At 35.1% G+C, this 13,541-nt stretch overlaps 1 protein-coding gene across 8 annotated transcripts; it reads left to right on the plus strand.

Annotated features, from left to right (window-relative positions):
• The first annotated feature begins 2,108 nt into the window (after positions 1–2,108).
• LOC107625249 (two-component response regulator-like PRR37) lies at positions 2,109–13,295 on the plus strand. 8 transcript variants are annotated; one of them, XM_088505294.1, is made up of 12 exons: positions 2,130–2,487; positions 2,590–2,765; positions 2,974–3,588; positions 4,340–4,434; positions 4,809–4,923; positions 6,517–6,678; positions 6,814–6,947; positions 7,297–7,458; positions 9,253–9,433; positions 10,018–10,381; positions 10,464–11,280; positions 12,939–13,295. In XM_088505294.1, the coding sequence occupies exons 5-12, from the start codon at positions 4,917–4,919 to the stop codon at positions 13,044–13,046; spliced, it is 1,935 nt and encodes a 644-aa protein (XP_088361420.1). In that variant the 5' UTR covers positions 2,130–2,487; positions 2,590–2,765; positions 2,974–3,588; positions 4,340–4,434; positions 4,809–4,916; the 3' UTR covers positions 13,047–13,295. The 8 variants fall into 8 exon arrangements, with proteins under 8 accessions (XP_016183325.1, XP_088361420.1, XP_088361421.1 ...); XM_088505295.1 differs by having other exon boundaries at positions 3,128–3,588; XM_021115790.2 differs by lacking the exon at positions 4,809–4,923.
• The last annotated feature ends 246 nt before the right edge of the window (positions 13,296–13,541 follow it).

Consider the following 13,541-nt stretch of genomic DNA (forward strand, 5'->3'; position numbering starts at 1 on the left):
TCACTCAAATTTTTCATATAAGTTAGTATAGTTCAAGAATTTTGCAACTCAAACATAAATTTTTAAGAATTCAATTTCAAAAATATTACTTTGTACAACTAAAATTACATAATAACTAAGAGTAGTCAAAAAGTTAGTTTATGTATCTTAAAGATATAAACTCTTTCCACATAAATCAATTTCAAAAATGAAATTAAGCATATGTTTTTTTAATAAAATAAAATGATATGCCATTGATTTATGAGGTTGGGATCAATATGCTGTATCTAGATGACCTACCTGAAAGGAATACAGAATAAGTCTCGCAGTCTATTATTGCAATCCTAACGATGTGTGACAAATAGGAGTTTGCTTCTACTAGAGAGAGTATTGTTAAGACAGTTGTTACTAATTTTCATCTCCTTGATCTTCACATGGGTGATGTTCCTTTCAATTGTCTAATGTGATTTGTCTTAACGAATTTTTACCTATGAATTATGAATAGTCTCTGCATATTATTAGTTATGAATGCTTATAGTAGAAAGCCTAAAATTAATTAATGCGTTGATTTATTGCCAAAATTCAGTGATATCATGCTATTAAAAGTAATTAAAGACCAATCAAATTAAAAATTCTTTCTTTTTGGACCAAACATAAATTGGTGCAATGAAACACAAGATCAAAGATGTTTGGATGTTTGGGTAATAACGACAGACTCATTTAAAAGTAGAAAAGGATGAATAGGCTAATTTTTTCATAACAAAGATAAGAATCATCCATGCAATATAAAATCAAAACAATATTTTAATTGAAAAACAAAAGAAATTTACCAACTATGTGCAGTGATTTTTCCATTTTGTTTTGAGAGAAATTATGAAAACAACGAAAAAAAAGACTCACCTTTGTTGAGGATGCACGAATGAAGATCAGGTAGAGCTGTCACGACGATGAAGACGCTGTTGTGGCGCTATAAACGATGATGGGAAGCTATTGAGGATGACGGTGAAACGAGAACGTGTGTTTTTAAGTTTCAAACGAAGTGAATTAGGAATTTTGCTTTTTGCAACTAAAAGTATAAATTCGTACTTTACCCTTGTTTATCTTTTTTCACCAGTTTTCTTCGCAACCTTAAAGAAGAAAAATTTATATGGACTTCACATACGCTTTTTTATTTTCTACTCAATTTCATTTTTAATAAAAAAAAAATTCATTCATTTTCTTTCCTTTTAAACTTTTTGGATACAAACATTGAGTAAAAAATGATCTTCTAAAGATTACTTTCACAAGAGAATTGATTCTCTCAATTTTTTTTAACAATTGAAGGAATAAAGTGTGATCTCCCACCATTAATTTTATAAATAGAATTAAAAATAAATATGAAAAAAAATAATAAAAAATTAAAAATCATACTTTACACTCAATTTTTTAACAATTAAGAGGATCTATTTTTCTTCACAAGATACACCAACCATTGATCATTAATTTTATAAATAAAATTAAAAATAAATATAAAAAAATAAAAAAATTAAAAATCATATTTTATATTCAATTTTTTTTTAACAATTAAGAGGATGAATTTCTCTTCACAAGATACACCAACCATTGTAATTCCTAATGTTTAACATATCACAGTCCACAGAAGCAAAATGGTGCACTTTAGGCAAATCTACGACGTTTTTTATTTTATTTACATTTATTTTATCCAAACAAAATATTTAGAAGCCAATATTTATCGCCGTAAAGTGTAATATCATGATATGTCGAATATGGTTAACACAAAAATCTGTTAGTACAGATTCAGGCCTTCAACTAATCAACTTGATTCAAAAGGACATTATTGTCATTTCATAGAGGTGACCTAAACTCGGTGAACGCCGTGAACTCCGTGAGCTACGCTGCTAGCAACATTAGTAATCGGAGATTTCGACACGTGTCACTCGCAAATCTCCAAGATCCTCTCCGCTTCGATATCCACCCTCCAGCACCCTGCTTTTGATTTCGTCCACGTCAGCATTCCCAACCCCCAATTCCCTATACCTACGTGGAAATATCTCTAACCACGTGCCGCTTCTCGAACATTCCACACCTTCCTTTCTTCCACGTCAGCAACCCATTCCGATATCTTCGTGTTTATTTCTTTTTTCTTTTTTCTTTTCCCCCTTCTCCCAAACAAACTAACGTCGGCGTTATCCCCTCTTCCCTAATACCACCGTGGTTTTCTTCAGATTGGGTCAAGCTTCTTTCACTCACCACTTTTAAAGTTTAAACCCGAAAACATTTTTTGCCCCTTTTCTTTCTTTTTAAAAAGTTATTTATCTCAATTCAATTGAAAGTTCTGGTTTTAACCATCATCGTTACTATTATTATTATTATTATTATTATTATTATTATTATGTAATTGATGTAATTGATTAGTTGATTAATAATAATAGTACTAATGTTTTCTGTAAATAATGATTTCCTTCTGGATCGAGCTTCGTAATGGCGATTAGTGAAGCTTCCCAGCTGGTAATCTTGCTTTTCCGTTTTATTTTGTTGGATTATTTTGATTAGGAATTAAAAAGTTATCTGTGGATGCAAAAAAATTAGCTGATTTATCTTCTTTGGCAGTGTGTGAGATTTATCTTCAGGAATAGGATGCATCGTTTCTGGTTTCGGATGTTCATGTTTAAGGAAAGATCTCTCTGGTGTTTACGGTTACATCTCTGACGTTACTTTTGGCGTGCTTAACCGGCTTGGATTCAATTTTTTAAGTAAACCCGAGTCAAATCACGGAACTTCTCTCAGTTAAGACTTCAGTGTTCTTCTTTAGCTTAGTTAGGGTTTGGAAGATACTTTGCGAATTGGAAAAAACTCATTTAGTTTTGTGTAAATCATTATTTATTGAAGAGAATTATATGAGGAAGGGCAGGGATATGTATGTAGTAGTAGTTTACATGATGCTAGGCTTAAGGTTGGTGTTATTGTGTCTGATATGATGCTCTGCTGTTGCAGGGTGAGAACTGAGAAGAGCTTAAAAGGTTTTTGTTTCGGGGCGCTATGGATATTTGTCCAGGCTGTGTGTGAATATAAAATCTTGCCAAATATATGTTATTGTAGTTTTTTATTTTTATTTTTTACTTTCATTAATTAATCTAGTGGTTTACAGTTGTGTTTGGGTTGGTTGGGTTTTGTGAGAACTATACGCTCCGTTTGCTGCACTTTTGGATGAGGACCAGTCATAATCGTTGCAAATTAGGGCCTTTTGGATGACAAGGGAAGTCCAGATGAGTGTTGATGGCGATGAGGAAGAGCTGAAAGAACTGAGCCAGCGCTTACGTGATGGGAAGAGGACGTTTCCCGATGGGGTTGCCAGTGAAGGACAAGGTTTACACGAGGATGATGGAGCAAAATGTAACGGAGTTGGTGAAGATGTTAAGGTTGGAGGACAGGGAGGGACCGTGGAATCCTCTTCCGTCCTGCAGCATGTGCCACAGCAACAGCCTCAAGGGGCAGTGATTTGTTGGGAGAGGTTTTTACATATAAGATCTCTTAAGGTCTTGCTTGTGGAGTATGATGACTCGACGCGCCATGTTGTTACTGCATTGCTACGCAATTGTAGCTATGAAGGTTGGTTGTTATCATGATCTTATTGAATACCTTACTTTTTTGGGTTAAGCTTGGACACTTTTCCTGCTGCTTCTGTTGAGAAGTACTGCATGCTTATCAAACTTAATTTTCCTTTATTCCGTTGATTTTCCATACGTTGTAATGCATGCAGAAAGTAGGGGTGTAAATTTTATTTCCCTTCTCTATGTGGTATATAGTGACTGTACATATAATATGCCAAATGTCTGACTTGATAATATCTGCATGTTACTCAAACCTATTCAAACTTAATATTGCACTTGGATGTCAGCTGGTAATTAGTTTTACTGGAGTCTGGGGATGCTTGCTTGTGGAATTCTTTTGGCTTCGGTCTGCATCTTTTCTTTTGTTCTACAGAGGAAAAAAGAAAGAAAAAGAGAAAGAAAAAAGAGGGGGGGGGGGGGTGCATCTGGTTAATTGTGCTGACTATTGCTTTGCTGTAGTTTGAGCTGGTTAAATATCTTACATGTGCTCAGCTATTTTGCAATTTCATAATCGACTCAGAAGATTAAGTTTGTTAGGGAAACAAAGTGTTAGGATGTGCGGGTGTGGATCTGTTATTTTTTTATCCTTTATAGTCATTCAGTAAGTAATAATAGGTTAGATTCACTGAATGTTATTGAATTTGTCATCAAATCAGATTTCTAATACTTTTCCCATTTCTTTTGAATATACCTGAAATCTTTATAATGGTTTATGTTATTTATCAAATGTAGTTATAATTGCCTTTCAGTATGGGAGTTCTACTAAACAGTTTCATCATGAAAATGGCATACACTGGCTGCCCCAATTCATTATGTTTGATCCTCCCATCCCACCCCACCCTCGGTCTCTTCTCTTCTCTTTTTTCTTTTATTTATATTTATTTATTTATTTTTTGGCTTCTTTATTTTTCTTCTCACCCAGATAATAAAAAAATTTAACTTGGCTGATCCTCCAATAATCTGTTATTAATCTTTGGGAGTAGCTCCTTGAGAAGGGAAATTATTAAGAATAGTTTATTTTGAGATATGTCATCATGTGCCATGATTGTTGTCGACAGTCGACCATTAGTGGCTTGATGGGTTTAAATAAAGAATTTTAACATTCAACTTGCCCTTTTGTGTACTCCCTAGAAACCATTTAATCAAAGAAGAAAAGGGAAGTTAATTTTCTTGTAGTATTCTTGTTAAATTCGTCTTTAACTCCTACTGCAAAGCAAGGTTGATTTGCTGAACCAGAAGATAGTGCTCAGACTGAATTTGGTTAAGGAATCAAGTATGGTGTAGGGAACAAGATAGTACCCAGAGAAGAAGTATATCCTTTGAAGCATGAAAGGTTCGTAACTTCCAAGGAAAGTTAACTACATGAAACAAAGTTTAAATAAATATCTGAGGCAAAATCTGTATTGGCCAGCTTGTATATAATGAAAATGAATGCTTGCAATATTCAGAGTTTCCATCATGACTAGTGTGGGATGAGGAGGCCAGTGGTATTTAGCATGCGGGATGTCAGTTCTGTTGTCATGTTATGGAAAATCAAGTCCCAAAAGGGTGGAAAGATTACTCCCCCCCCCCCCCCCCTTCTTCTTCTTTCAGTTATTATTATTATTATTATTATTATTATTATTATTATTATTATATAAAACCCTCAACTGGTGGTTATATCTCAACAATTAGCAGTTATGTTTCAATGATTTCATGGTATTGCTGATTAGATTATTCGATAATTGTCCCTTCTTTTACATCTGTTATAAATTTATAATTCAATGAGTAAAGATACAGATGCTAGTTGCAGTGTAAGAAATTGTATATATAGTGACCATGCAAAGGCATCATGCAAGCTAAAGGGTTGATAACAAGTCTCTCTAAATGACCGATATACTTGTCATGTCCAAGAATAAAATTGACTGCATAGTTCAATTTTACTACAGCTTGGTTTTAGTTTGTCAAGTTTGAAAGTAATGTATGCCTTTGCATATTAGGTTGTGAGGGAACAACTTGTCAACCAAATGGCAGGAATATGCCTGCTATTGAAAAGTATTGGTAAAAATTTTACATTTTATGCAGTTAGACATGTTCTTTTATTAATGGTCAGAATTTATAAAAAGGATCTAATACCAAAAAGGAAGAGACATCATTAGAAAAACATTGGAGTGAGATGGATTAGAAGGGATGTGGGCTGCTGGAAAAGAAAATTAGTGGCAGTAGACAGAGCAAGAAGAGTGGAGAGTGTGGAAGAGATGGACTTGACATCAAGAAGGAAACCCTATGCTTCGCTTTCAGTTCAAATTACCGGGCTAAGTTATCCTCAACCCTGTTTGTTATTCATTAAAAGGAAAAAATATAAAAAAATAGTGATAGCATCAGTTCTATATGAGCCATGAAAAGCTGCAACACGCACACCTGACAACTTCCATGGCAAAGTTTGATGTGATGCTGCTGCCTCTGACATGCTCACAGAATGTGTGACACCACATCAGTTTGAAAAGTCACTATTGACCACTGTCTACTGAAGTTTCTAGATTTTTTTGTTTCTTACTAGATTGATCTGTTAATTGGCTCACTTTTACTGGTTTGGTTAGGTGGCTTGCCTTGTGATTGTATGATCATGTAGAAACATAGTTCATGTTTTAAATGTTTTCTCTGATCCAAGGTGGTCTGTAATATTTTAAATTGGGATGGGCTATAATTGTAAACTAAAAATAACAGAGGAAGTAGTTGGTGATTGTTTGCAGCCGAAAAGTTGTGTTTTGAACATCTTATATTTTAACTCTATGAGCAAATACATTGTTCATGGCATCAAAGTAATCACATAAGTGTTATTTGATAGTATTTGTTCTATAGTGTAATTTTACATAATAAAAACAATATATTTTCATAGAAGCAGGTGTATTGTTTTATGGAAAATCTCATGTGTTTAATTTTCCAGTTATTGAAGCCGCAAATGGATTGCAAGCTTGGAAGATTTTGGAGAATTTAACCAATCATGTTGACCTTGTTTTAACTGAAGTAGCAATGCCTGGCTTATCCGGCATTGGTCTCTTATGCAAGATTATGAGCCACAAGACACGGAAAAACATTCCAGTAATTAGTAAGTTTTCCGAAGTTCCCGTTTTGTTGTAATTATGAGTTATCTACATGTTTAGTTTAAAGCATTTTAACTTCCTCATTACATTCTCCATAAGAAATACTCTTCTCTACCGCCTTTAATGGGATTTCTGTGCAGTGATGTCATCTCGTGACTCTATGGGTTTAGTCTTCAAGTGTTTGTCAAAGGGTGCTGTTGACTTCCTAGTCAAACCCGTAAGGAAGAATGAGCTTAAAAACCTTTGGCAGCATGTTTGGAGGAGATGCCATAGTGTAAGTTGACTCAGTTTCCTCTTTTTATGTTATATTTTCTGTTTCTTTTCTGACCAATGTACTGTGATGCATTGCTGTTACCTTTTTCTAGTCCATAAAGTCCAGTGATGACAAGATAATTTAGCTGTCTATTGAACTACTTTTATTTCCTTCTCAAAAGCAGAGAGGATTTTGCTGAATGTAACGACATGTTCCCATATGCTTAATATAATTTGTTTGATATTGGATTGGGATTCAACTTTAAAGTACTTTGTTGATTGACTCTATTTTTTAAGTTGACCCACCTAGTGGGACAAGGCTTTGTTGTTGTTTTGTTGATTGACGCTATTTCTTCGTTTTCTTCCCTCAGTCCAGTGGCAGTGGCAGTGAAAGTGGCACACAAACCCAGAAGTCAGTAAAATCAAAGAGTCTTGAGAAATCTGATAATAATTCTGGAAGCAACGATGAAGATGATAATGGAAGTATAGGCCTGAATAATGGGGATGGAAGTGACAATGGCAGTGGCACTCAGGTATAACTTTTCCCCCTTGATCTTTTGTTGGAACCATTCTCATGCGTGCATGTTTGCTCTTCTGTTTGCAATTCCATTTCGATTCACTTGTAATTGAAAATGTATAATTGACTTCGTCTATGGTGTTGTATGAAACACATTCAAATTATCTACCTATAATTTCCCGTCCCAGTATCCACTTTTAATTGTAATATTGCTTAGCATGATATTGCTGGAAATATCTCTAAGTAATTGCATGGGGATAATAAGAATCAGAGGAAATAATTGCTGAAATGGCTTAATTAAGTTTTTGATCCTTATAAAATTCTTACTTTTTGGTTTTAGTCCAAAAAAGTTTGAATGTTGTCTATTTTAGTCTCTTTGTTAGTTACTTCCGATGAGTCTTGAGTATCAATTTGCTGGGTGCTGAATCACTCAACGGATGTGTGTCTTCTCTTTCGTCTTAAAAGAATACCATCCTTTGTGATCACTTTGCTGAGTTCCTTAAAAAATGAAATACAAAGATTAAAAGTTTTATTTTAGTCCATGCAAGATAAGTGAATCACCCTACTAGTCATTCAATGGTTTTTAACAAGATATGCCCTTTAAGATGAAAATGTTGCCACTGATATCTCCTGTAACATGTTGATTGCTTCCCTGGACTGTTGAATGCTGCATAGACATCACATTAGTTCCCCAGTCCGAATATCATGTCTCAGTAAACTTTTCAAAGATGAATAATATTAATATCAACATATTATGATAGCATTGTTGCCAGAGACAAGATCGAAATTGATTTGCTGTTAAGAGTAATTAATGGGTACTATTGTGGCACTATCTAAGTGGCTGCAGTATGAGATATTGCCAACATTTGCTATTGCAGTTGTCATGGCTGCAATTTGAAATGGGTCGTGGTTATTCTAGCATCATTGCAGTTGCAACTGGAGGGGATGTGGCATTGAATTGTTGAGCCTTCTTTGAAACCATTTCTTTTAATTTTTCCAAGTTGAATTTCATTTTGGCCTCGCTTAGATTGAAACTTTATGGCCTTCATTAATGTATTAAGTTTTTATTTATTGCCCGCTTATTTAAACTGGTGAATATCTGGGTTGTCTCTACACATAAACAGATACAATTTCTCTTGTAAATGTGTATTTTCCCTTGGAGCATTTGTTGCTCCAAAACTCTTTCTCCTCCTTTTGTAGTCGAGTAATAACAAAGCTTTTGCCCTTTTTTTTTTGGGGGGTGGGGGGGGGGGGGGGACTATATTGTCACTCTTCATATGTTAGAAAAAATGATCTCTGAGGAATGGTTTCCATATTGACTTGTATTTAATGATGTCTCTTTTTTTCCCTTTTTTACCTTTTTTCAGAAGTAGAATTTCAATACCAATCAAAACAGGGCTTGCTGTTTTCTACATCATATTACAACAGTTCATATCTAATATATTGTCCTATTACTTTGAATATCTATTTTCTAGCTTCTTCCTTTCCTACCTAGAATCAAAATATAAACATTTTTCTGCTCTCAGACTAGCATGCAATGCAGTTATTTCTAATATTTGGAGAAATAGGAGCCTCCTTCTCATGTCATTATTATCAATGCACCACATATTTTGTAAAAATGATAGTTTAGGAGCAAAGACCACCGCAAGCTTCCATTTAAATTTATGAAATTCAAAATCAACTAATCGTAGTCATATCAAATTCTGAATTGTGTATTTGCAAAAGAAGTTTGGATGCGTATAGAGATTGTATTCTACTTATTTGGTAACCAAATGTTACTAGCCAATGTCATCTTTTTCTCCTTTTGCAGAGCTCCTGGACCAAACAAGCTGTAGAAGTTGATAGTCCCAAACCAGTTTCCCGCTGGGATCAAATAGCTGAGTGCCCTGATAGCACATGTGCTCAGGTTGTCCACTCCAATGCTGAAATATGTGGAATAAAGATGGTTCCTCCATCTACAAAGGAGGGTCAAGAACAAAATGAACGTCTTAGTAAGACAAGTTTTATCTTCTTGTTACTGCAGTCACTAGTTCCTCCATCGCACTGTTTGCGTGTGATGCTTGTCGTAGTGATATGTTGTGTTTATTGAAGCTTTTCATAGTATTAAAAAGCGGAGAACTGCTTTCATATGATTAGTTAGTCCTATGTAGTGAATACCACGACTGTGCTTGGATGATTGCAAAATTGCACACATACACACATTGTTTGCGTGTGATGCTTGTGATAGTGATATGTTGTGTTTATTGAAGCTTTTCATAGTATTAGAACTGCTTTCATATGATTAGTTAGTCCTATGTAGTGAATGCCCGACTGTGCTTGGATGATTGCAAAATTGCTCCTATCTGTTCAATTTCTTTTGTTCGAAAAATGCTTTAGATGCCGTGTCACTGTTGATGCTTTGAGGGTTCATCTCTTTTTCAAATAAAAAGTTTATGCTGTTATGTTTCCCGTTCCTTTTGCGCATCACACACTGCTGATTCCATTATCTTAATGTGAAGCTAGCTAATTCGTATATGCGGTTATGTAATTTGATGCATATCCATGTATTTACAAGTATCTTTCTTTGCATATCCAGTCAAAGCTGCAGGTTCAAAACATAGCAATACAATTGATGTAGGGCCCTCAAAATTCAATGATCAAAGTAATAGAGGACAGCAGGATAATTGTGGGAATCAATCCAACAACCCTAGCTGCAAAGGTCCTTCACTGTCTGATGCCATCACTAGCACTTCTGGATCTCAGATGCATACAGCAGAATTTGAAGCCAAAGATAGAAGACCCATGTCCTTAGACATTGAAAATAAATGCACTATTGATGCTAAGGACTTACCATCTCTTGAGCTTAGTTTAAAGAGGCTTAGAGGAGTTAAAGATGCTGGCATTACAATTCAGGATGAACGGAATGTTTTAAGACGTTCTGACCTTTCTGCCTTCTCAAGGTATATGATGATTGGTATTTGTTATGTATTTATGTTCTTAAGATGGAGGAGTGTACAGTTTTTATGAAGTTTTTTGCTTCAGGTACAATGCAGCCTCTAACACTAAGAAGTCGCCCACTAGATATGCTGGAAGCAATTCTCCACATGATAATAGCCTAGAAGTTACAAAGAGGGATTCATCTCGTGACATTCAGTCACATTCTAGTGGCAATCCTCCTAATCAAAATTCAAATGGTGCGAGCAATAACAATGATATGGGTTCTACTACTAATAATGCTTTTACAAAATCTGCAGTCATAAGTGAGCCAGCAGTGGCATCAACAACAAAATGTTTGTACCAATCATCTGCTTTCCAGCCTGTAAAGAGCAACCTTAAGTGTACCTCCCAAACAGTTGTTTTACATAATACTGAAGATCCAACAGCAACAATGCTGGTACCACCTAGGGTAGACACTCACAAGGATTTGACAACTAAGGACTTCCATCACCATTATGAAAACCAGAACATCATTGCTAACAACATGAAGCACCAGCTTCAACCTGATCATGATGCTGAATCATCAAAGAAATTAGCTGCTGCTGCTGCTCCACATTGTGGTTCTTCAAACGCAGTTGAAGTGCTAGTTGAAGGTAATATTGGAAATTTTAGTCTCAACAGAAGTGCTTCAGGCAGCAACAATGGGAGCAATGGACAAAATGGAAGCAGCACAGCAGTTGATGCTGGAGGGACAAACATAGAAAGCAGCAATCCACTTGCTGGGAATAGTGGAAGTGGTGATGCTAGTGGGAGTGGAAGTGCCAACAAGGTAGATCAAAAGAAGAGTTCTCATAGGCAAGCAGCCTTAACTAAGTTTCGTCAGAAAAGGAATCAGAGAAATGAGAGATCCTTTCATAAAAAGGTAATTGACCATTGAGGAGTTATTCCTGATAATCATATTGATCTTTTGCTTTGTTGCCTTAATTTTATTTTTCACCACTCTTCCATGCATCTCTATTTTCATTACTCACCCTGCTCTATTGAAGTTTAACTTCTTTGCTAAGTTATTTCCCTGAACTTGTGTGTTTAATCTAAACGGTTGATGGAGGAAAGAATAAAAATTTCATGTTTATGCCTTATGCAAGCCTAAGCTAGCTATGCTAAATTTCAGATTCTCCGGAGTTCATAAAATTTTTGGTTTTTTGCTGCATCTCTTAATTATAGGGTGGTTGTTGAGTAACCTACTTAAATGGAGAGTATGGATAGGTTAGAACTTCTGTAGATTCTGTATTGAATGCTTCTTCCAGGTGTTTTTGCAATAATATGCACATCGGTTGCTTAGATAAAAGGGTTACGTTGGATTATTACACTTTTTAAAATCAACTTCTCTCCCTATTTTACTTCCTATTTTTATTTTCTTTAATCTGCTCCTGATTTCAGCAAGGGTGTGTTTATTTAGAGGGTAAAAGTAAGGGTTAAATTTCTTGTATGAGCATTGTTGGCATAATTACAAATTGAGCTCATACATGAAATTTTACCGGCAGACCAAACACCTTACAGTTATAGCCAGTATTAACTTCAAGAGTTTAGTTAAATCGCAGTTGTATGCAAAACACAGTGAGGACTACTAAATAAGACACAGGGAAAAGAGGATAGGACCAAAAATACAATTAAACACTACATGATTCTGAATTCTGAAATCAAATAAAGAATCTTATTCAACCGATTTATTGGAATAAAAATGCGATATATAAAAATTTCATGATTCACACTCCCTTAACAGGATTCCTATTGCTGCTTCTGCTAGTTTGTATATGACACTGAATGTAACAGACTCACAGATGGCGATGAAATCATAAGAAACTGTAATTAGATGTTTGGTTAGTGATTAGCTTGTTAGACTACGAATGTGATGCTTCTTGTTCTGTAATATTATTATATGAAGTCAAGCAAAAAATAAAAAATATCTGAAAAAATTAGGGATTTGACTCTATCATGCACAAGTAGGTTAAGGGGGAAACTAAAGTGGGTCGCATACACAACGCAAGTTCATCATCCAAGTGTGTTTAAGCCATTAGATATTTGGTTGGTGATCAGGAGGTTAGACTGGGAATGTGATGGTCATTGTTATGTAATATTATATGAAGTCAAACACAACTAAAAATGTCTTTAGAAATGAGCAATTTGCCTCTGCTATCATGCATAATTCAAGTTTATTATCCAAGTGTGTTTAAACACTCGATTTCTTATTTTACCAATTCGTGTACTTTTAAGAGGGGGCATATGCATAGAGATCATGCATTACCGTAGTTGAAGTATGAAAGTGCAATTTGATTTCTCACATCCGGTGATTACTTTCTGGTTTTTAGATTTGGTTTCACTCTTTCATTAGTTGATGACTAATAAATGATTGTTGATTGACTTGGTATCAGTAAATTTTTGTGTTATGGAAGTGTCTCTTGTGAACCAATAAATGATTGTTGATGGGCTTGGTATCGGAGTGAATTTTTTATGTTATGAAAGTCTCTCGTGGCTCCCCGTTGCTTCTAGAAAGCTAACTTAGTAGTGTTTGAATTTCAGGTTCGATATCAAAGCAGAAAGAAATTAGCTGAACAGCGACCGCGATTCCGTGGCCAATTCATACGGCAGTCGTCTAGTGAAACTGCAAGTGATGCAACAGAAAAGTGACACGGAATTTGCCAGTACGCTGTGTGATGGGGATATGGTAGAGAAAGGGTCAAAGAGCCGTCATGTAGAAATTTGGGGAATTGTTCGGTTTCTTGGGTGTATTTGTTGTGTTAATGTACAACGGACTGTTTAATTTATGCCAACTTGTTCATTTGAAACCTGAATCAATTTATGTTGTGGAGAAACATTGTTATTATGCTTGGAAAAATTCACATTCAGCGACCGTATAATCTAATGCGTTCTCATTGATATTGTGCTGCATTATCAGATTTATGAAGTGGCTGCATTTGCAGGTGTTGGGTGTGTTGATGCTTGATGTCGGCTAATAAGTCCCATCTTGGATAAAATAAACCTGTTAAAGCAGCTTTCAACTATGAAGATTATGATGCATACACGTGTATAAGTTAGTGAAGTCTATGGTGTTTATAGTTATGGTGATTGTTATTAAAATTAGAGTAAAGGACCAATTGGTTCTTGATCTGTTTTTTTTTTTCT

This window comes from Arachis ipaensis, chromosome B2, assembly GCF_059453495.1.
Source record: "Arachis ipaensis isolate K30076 ecotype BB chromosome B2, ASM5945349v1, whole genome shotgun sequence".
Lineage (NCBI taxonomy): Eukaryota > Viridiplantae > Streptophyta > Magnoliopsida > Fabales > Fabaceae > Arachis > Arachis ipaensis.

Coding starts and splice junctions, on each gene's coding strand:
- LOC107625249 (XM_016327839.3), top strand. CDS start 3,228: ATGACAAGGGAAGTCCAGATGAGTGTTGATGGCGATGAGGAAGAGCTG. Junction 6,679..6,813: donor GAAAAACATTCCAGTAATTA/GTAAGTTTTCCG, acceptor ATTTCTGTGCAG/TGATGTCATCTCGTGACTCT. Junction 10,382..10,463: donor GACCTTTCTGCCTTCTCAAG/GTATATGATGAT, acceptor TTTTTGCTTCAG/GTACAATGCAGCCTCTAACA.